The sequence below is a fragment of the Achroia grisella genome, unplaced genomic scaffold (genome assembly GCF_030625045.1).
Source record: "Achroia grisella isolate CSIRO2021 unplaced genomic scaffold, CSIRO_AGI_Agris_v1 utg327, whole genome shotgun sequence".
NCBI lineage: Eukaryota > Metazoa > Arthropoda > Insecta > Lepidoptera > Pyralidae > Achroia > Achroia grisella.
In genome coordinates this window covers 3,021,167-3,028,239 of record NW_026712799.1, presented here as the reverse complement: position 1 = coordinate 3,028,239, position 7,073 = coordinate 3,021,167, and the positions used below count along the sequence as shown (strand labels likewise).

Genomic DNA, 7,073 nt, shown 5'->3' with positions numbered 1-7,073 from the left:
TCCCCCAGTACGCGCCTGAGCTGGTCGAAGTGGCGCGTCCAGTTAGGGAGGCGTTCTGCCACTATGGGGGGGTATTTTCCTCGCCCTGTGGCGGGTTCTACGCCCGTATCGGCGACCTTACCCTGTGAGGGCATTTGCGGGGCTGGAGCCGTGGTGGCGGGGGTTGGGGTGGCGGGGCCTGCCACCACTGCCGCAAAGGACGGCGGGGTTCGTCGTCGCGGCGAGGGGACGGGGGGGAGCATCGGCTCGGGCGATTGTGGCACCGGTTCGAGTGCCGCATATGACGTGGCGTCATACTCGCCCCTATCTAGCGTATAGGAGCGAGGTAGCGGCGAGGGCACACGCGAGGGTGCTGGCGAAGGCTCAGGCGATCGCAGGCGACGCATGTACGTCGCCGTAAAAACGCCTGTCTTCCCCTTCCTCCTCGCTCCCGCTATCCGGCGGGGGGGAGGGTGAGCGCGGAGGGGGTGAGGGCTTTCGCCGCACGGTACCCGACTGGGACGGTAGGGGTTGGTAGCCCTTGTCCACAAGCCGGATTCTCGGCGTCGGCGGCACCTTCACTAGGTCAAGGTCGCGGGGGGGGGACTCCTCTACGTCCCTCCGTTTGTCGCCTCTAGCGGGCGAGGTCGGCGACGGCGGTGCACGTCTTTTAGATGGGCCAGGTTGCGCGCATCTTTCCCCTCTGCCTGGTTCCCGGTCGGCGGCATCACCGCTTCCCGCGAGGGCAGAAGGGGTGCCCTTGGGTGCCGGGCGAGCGTGGAAGGTCCCCAGCTCAGTGGCGGGGACCAGCTTGGTCGGGTTCCTTAAATCCCGACGCACAACAGTTCGGGGAGCTCCCCTGTCAGGGGGTTTCCTGGGGGCTTTGCCCCTTTGCGACATTACGAGACGAAAGGGTAATGTACTAGGAAAGGGGACTGGAGGGGTGGAAGAGGGTGGTGTGGGGGCTGGAACCCCACGACGAACCTACCGAAAGGTAGGGAATTCCGCCCTGAAAGGGCAGGTGATCACGCTGTAAGAAAAAGTGGATTGCAGCAACGAATTTGCGTCAACAAATTTGGTCTGCAATCCTAGCGCGTTCTCTGACTAAACAAAGTACACTTTGTGTAGGGATTACGCACTGTAAAACAATTTGCGCAAGTGGGCACCAGTTGCGGGGCTCACTTGGAGACTCGACGGCGAACCGGAATCTCACAGAGGATCACACGACCAACGGTAGACTCAACAAGCAACAAATTGGAAAGCGACCAGTGAGGTGATCTAAGGAAAGTTTAAGTGTATAATTCATTAGGTTTTGTATAACATTATCGAAATACCCATGTGAAGTCAGGCCGAGTCACTAGTGTATAACTATTCTAAAATATAACGAACTACTTAGTAAATATCGTCACGCGAGTTCGTCATGTGAGTTGTATTATTACAATGAGTAAAACATTTTTTCACACACTACTAGCACGAGGGACGTAAATATAGGTACGTCTCATATATAAAATTCTCGTGTCACAATGTTAGTTACCATACTCCTCCGAAACGGCTTGACCGATTTTTATTAAATTTAATACGCATATTCAGTGGGTCTGAGAATCGGCTACTATCTATTTTTCATACACCTAAGTGATAACGGTAGTCCAAAAAAAAAAATGTTATGGGTAACATTTTTCTTAAATTTTTTTGGACAAAATTTTAGATTTTTATAACGTGATATTAAAAAGTACATATCACCTCAAATTTTCATCCTTCTACCATCAATCCCTAATTTTTAATAACGATTTTAATTTATAAGGAAAATAAACGTTAGCGACGTTTGCTAGTAGTAATAAAATTTGTACGTTGTCGTGTAGAACCCGGAACATTCTCCCCAAAAATAATAAGACACAAGACTGCGTAGCAGTCGGAGCTGAAAATTTATAGTTATTATAATGGCGTATCTATCCACAGTTGAATCGAGATGTTGAAGGTTAAATCACAATCACGGGATAAATACTTCGCGAATTACTAGACTGTGTGTTAAGATATATATTTGTTCTAGTTTTCATTAATAAATTCTTCTTCATTCTTGTGACGGCCTCGGTGGTCTAGCGGTTTAATTCATTGCTTGATTTCCGATGGTCACGGGTTCGATTCCTCGCATGGTGCAAATATTTGTATTCATGAGTATTATTGTTTGTTCGCTCTGGGTGTTTTATATATATATTATATATATGTATTTACAAAAAAAAAAACAGTATTTAGTATAGTATTATAGTATTGAGTTGTCTAGTACCCATAACACAAGCTCTGCTTACCGTGGGACTACATGGCGCTGTGTTAATTGTCCAGGGTTTTTTGTTTATTCTCGCCTCTTCCCGAATCGGCTTTCCTAATCTTGAAGTACCATATATTTCGTTGGTAAGCATCATCATTTAACAGGCTCAATTCCTTCATGCCCATATCAACATTAGTCAGCCAGGTGGTTAGTGTCCTGCCTCGTCCTTTTTTCATTGTCGCTATGGAATGGCATCTTTAGTACATGGTTTTTGGGTTTTCGCAAAATATGTATTGTAATATTTATAATAATATTTATTTTATGAAAATCAGAAGTGGACCACTTATTCCGAGATAGACTTTGTAGTTTTGTTTCGTTTAATGTGGTGGAGGTGACTGCGTAAGTACCTCTGTCTTTTCTATTTCAGTAGTCAAGCAAAGGTTAAAAATTTCACTCACAAAGATTTTCGTATTTTTGATAAACATACAAAACATACGTTTTCAAATTTATAAATCTTGTATGTTTGAGGTTTCTTATGCGGTTGGCAATTGGCGTCCTTGTAGCACAGGTTTTTTATGGATGATAATGGAATGGTGCACCCATCTGCGCTAACGGTTCACGCTGGCGGAGCAACAGTGGAGGATGATAAGATAAACATGAGGTCAAGTCAGTTAGTCCATCGTGACAAATTCACCAAGAATTTATTCTTTCCCCACCTATAGCACAAGTTGTACGTTCTGGTGTTATGTGTTTAGACATGCGAATGTTCGTAGTTAGTCATGCATTTAAATGAAATTAACATATAGGCCTGGATTAACATATATACCTACTACTATACGTCCTATTGAAATACTTCCTATGTTAATTCATGCGGGCATAGCTACAGTTAATATATAAAGTCACGTGCAAGAATATGTAAACACTACTTGTACTTTGTTACATTGAGATTATATATTATAGAACTCGAAAGATTTTTACATATTACCAATTGATGTTATTTATTGCGACATTGTATTATATTACTCGATAGATAACATATCGTTATTAAAAGCACTTTTTTTAAGAAACTTAAAAAATAGAGCATGAAACGCTGTCGAATTTGAGTTTGAGGTCGATATACGATATTGCCGTATCCAATTGCTTACTCTCAAATTCGACATTACTACATCCCCATGTTTAAATTTGTCGTACGAATGGTTTGAAGTCTATAATATCAATAACTGACACAAAGATTTTTAGTTTTAAAACAGAATTTTTCACTGCAAAAGTAACTTAGTGTGTCTTTTGTAAGTGTGAATTAACGAGGTAAAGGGTACAGAATATAGTAGAGGAGGTATACTTTGTACAAAGTCGTTTTTATATAAAAGCAGTTTCTTTGTAAACTGTGTTTTGGCCCATGGTGACAAATTCACTAGGAATTTGTCACGAAGGTTTCCAGGGGGAACCACATTGCTAGCAATGTACCATGTTAGGTTGACCTCTACGTAGTTCCCCTGGAAACCATCGTGAATTTACCACGATGGCCTAACTGACCTAACCTCATACTCAGATTATCATCCTCCACTGGCGCCCCGCCAGCGTAAACCGTTTGCGCAGGCGGGTGCACAATTCCATTATCCATAAAAAAAAAACACACATAACACCCATCAAGGTCAACTGAAAATTGTAGCGACTACGACTGTACAAAGTTCTCTAAATCCTAAAATAGTAGAGTAGTTACGTTACATTGTTTCAAATAGGTTATCTAATTGCGCGAGGGCAGACCGATGAATCCTGATTTATCTTGGATGTATGGCAGCCTGTGTCACGACACCGCTATCACTTCACGTGATCCACCTTTGTATAGGTCAATGATTGTCTGAAACTAGATAACTTATAATTATCACCTTTATATATGGCTTTAACGGTTCTATATCATTATATTATTATTTATTTATTGTTTATTGCACTATTTAAAACAAATACAATTGACGAGCTTAATGCTATATGGCATTCTCTACCAGCTAACAATTATTCTGTATTATCAGTTACTATTACTATGTTATTCAAGATTTTTTTTGTTGAAATTTAGACATTAGTGCTATAAACAGAGAGTACATTTTAATATAAGATTATGTATATGATTGCAGGACATTACAGGACATTTTATTCCTAACAATCTACATGATAAACAAGTCCGTATTGCTATTTATGTATATAGGCGATGGTTACTACTTACCATCAGGCGGTTAGTCAGCATTAATGCCAATCCAATTATAAAAAATAAAACAAAATCGAGTGCACCAATCCGTTATCTTTCACTTAAAAAAGGTATTAAGATATTCAACTATTGTGGACTGATAGAAAGAAATACTCAAGATACTATAACAGTAAAGTGATCTTTTGAACTCTACATTAAGTCAACTCTATCTTGTCGGCACAATAGTCTATTCGACGCAGTTTATAATTTATAAATCTCTCTCTACAAAAGTCAGAGAATACCAAATGAAACACAGGCTATAATTTGTAGTTAATAGATTAGTGTTAATATGAGCACTCTTAAAATTATATTTTAAAACACATTACTTTCGAGAAGCAACGCGGAATCGCTAATCAATCGAGGACAGTCGCAATTTCTTGTATACTCGGAAGTAATGCGGAATAAATTATAAAAAGACTGATCTTTAATTAAAAATAATATAAATTTCACAAAAGATATAAATTTTTTAGTTTATTTACCTCATATAATAACAATACAGCTTAATGGAGGTTAAATTAAATTAAATCAATTATTTATAAATATATGTATACAATCAGTGGTAAATACAATATTTCTCAGGGGTCGATTACTCTGCAAGTCTTTGTCATATAATGTCAGTCATTCAGAACAATTACCTATCTCACTCTTAAGCCGGAACACAATTACAATCGTATTTGCTTGAAACAGACATATTTAAGTAGTAAGACGGATATCCTTGCAGAAAACATTGTATCCCCTTGAGCAATATATGTCACTCTGATAATAAGATAAAAATTTATAATGTAATTTTTGATAATAATTCAGACAATGCCGTATAGTCCCATGGTAAGCAGAGCTTGTGTTAATGGGTACTAAACAACTGATATAAAAACTGTTTTGTAAATACATACATAATATACATAGGAAACAGACCAGACCGATACAAACAATCATACTCACGAATACAAATTTTTGTACCGTGCGATCAAACTCGCGACTATCGAAAGGGGAGCGGTGTGCTAAACCGTTAGACCACCTAGCCTGTCTATATATGAATATACACTATAGTTCGCAATTTTGAAATTAAAGATAATATTGTAAATGCCAAAATATTATAAATATGGTTAGGTTGCTGCTTGTTCATAATAATAATTTCTAATAAATAAAATGTTATAATAAGTATACCATTAAAAAAATTTACTGAGAACTACGACAACAACGACAACGATAACAATCAACCATTGCGCGTAAAAACTTAAAAATAGTATTTAAAAGTAATGTTGGCATGCAATGGATCACCTATTTTCATTGAGTTTTTGAAACGAGAAAGGTAAATATCAATATTTCTGATGACGAGACGAAGGAGAAGATGAAAGACATAAAGGATCGGGGGTAAGAAAATGTTGAATTTTTGTAGATTTACATCCAGAGTCATGTATTAAAGTAAAACAGAATTACTCAACTCAGTTCATTACAGTTATTTCTTAACCACTTGTACAGTTTTTTTTCCTTTTGGTATATTTACTTTACTATTTGGTCTTTTTATATTTTCTATTTTAGGACTGATCTATGCGTTCAGTGTTGCTACCTCTTCCGTTTTTCTACTGTACGTTTTAACATTACCCGTGTTTAATTAATATATGTATACAACCTCTTTTGTCATTGTTATGTGCCAGTACTCGTGTTAAGAAAAAAGAAAAAAAAAAGTAATTTATTTAATCTGTCAAAAATTAATTAATGTGTGATTTTGAACAATACACCTAGATAAAACAAGATCAAGATTTTTCATTTAAAACAATTTATTTTTAAACAACCCGTATTAAAAATAGTAGATACTTTATAAAAAAATATTTAGGTACTAAAGAATATATACCGACTAAAGAAGCATACTTTTTATATAGGTTTTACACGATTGACATCAATATCTGTGTCAAGTCCCTTCACATGAAACGAAGTAGCTACTACGTGCGATTAGTTGTCGTCTGTCGTATTGGATGGAGGCGTCGCCGTCGTGTCCTGAAGGTGGGAGCGACGGTGGATAGTTCGCATTTTTGACACAGTAAACAGATTGTCGACCTAGTTTCCAGCATTGTTCACAGTATCGACGCATGCGGCGCCAAGCCAAATCTATTTTGGATTTTTATCTACGTGGCGCGTGGTCGTGCCGCGCACGCAGTCTGCTTCATCTCAGTTTTTGCAATGTTTACTGTTGTAGTATATCTACTTGCCCCATTCAATGTATTTTGTTTTTCAAAGGAGCATTTCAAATATTACTACGTGATGACATTGGCGAGTGAGATCTATCACGAGTCATTAACATCACACACACGTTCATCTTTTCATGAGTCGTGGAGTTTTCATTCGTTTTTAATACTACACAAGTATACACTTTTTTTTTATACTGGTAGGTACTTAAAATAAAAAAATAAAAACGGCTACACAGCAGTCCATTAAAAAATGTTCTCGTACAGTCAAAAACTATACCAGATGGAGGCAAATTGCGAGGAGGTCTGACGCCAAGGAGAATAACGAAGAGATACCATCATGAAAACTACGGTCACTCCGTGAAGAGTGTACAACTAAAGTAAAAGAATTTATAAAAAAAAAACCATT

General features: G+C 38.5%; 1 protein-coding gene across 1 annotated transcript; it reads right to left on the bottom strand.

Moving 5' to 3' along the window:
• Positions 1–363: 363 nt before the first annotated feature.
• On the bottom strand, positions 364–879 carry LOC131843629 (atherin-like). Its single transcript, XM_059192300.1, has one exon. The coding sequence runs from the start codon at positions 877–879 to the stop codon at positions 364–366; it is 516 nt and encodes a 171-aa protein (XP_059048283.1).
• Between the last annotated feature and the right edge of the window lie 6,194 nt (positions 880–7,073).

What these genes read in the sequence shown, in the direction of transcription:
- LOC131843629 (XM_059192300.1), bottom strand. Translation starts at nt 879, where the DNA reads ATGTCGCAAAGGGGCAAAGCCCCCAGGAAACCCCCTGACAGGGGAGCT.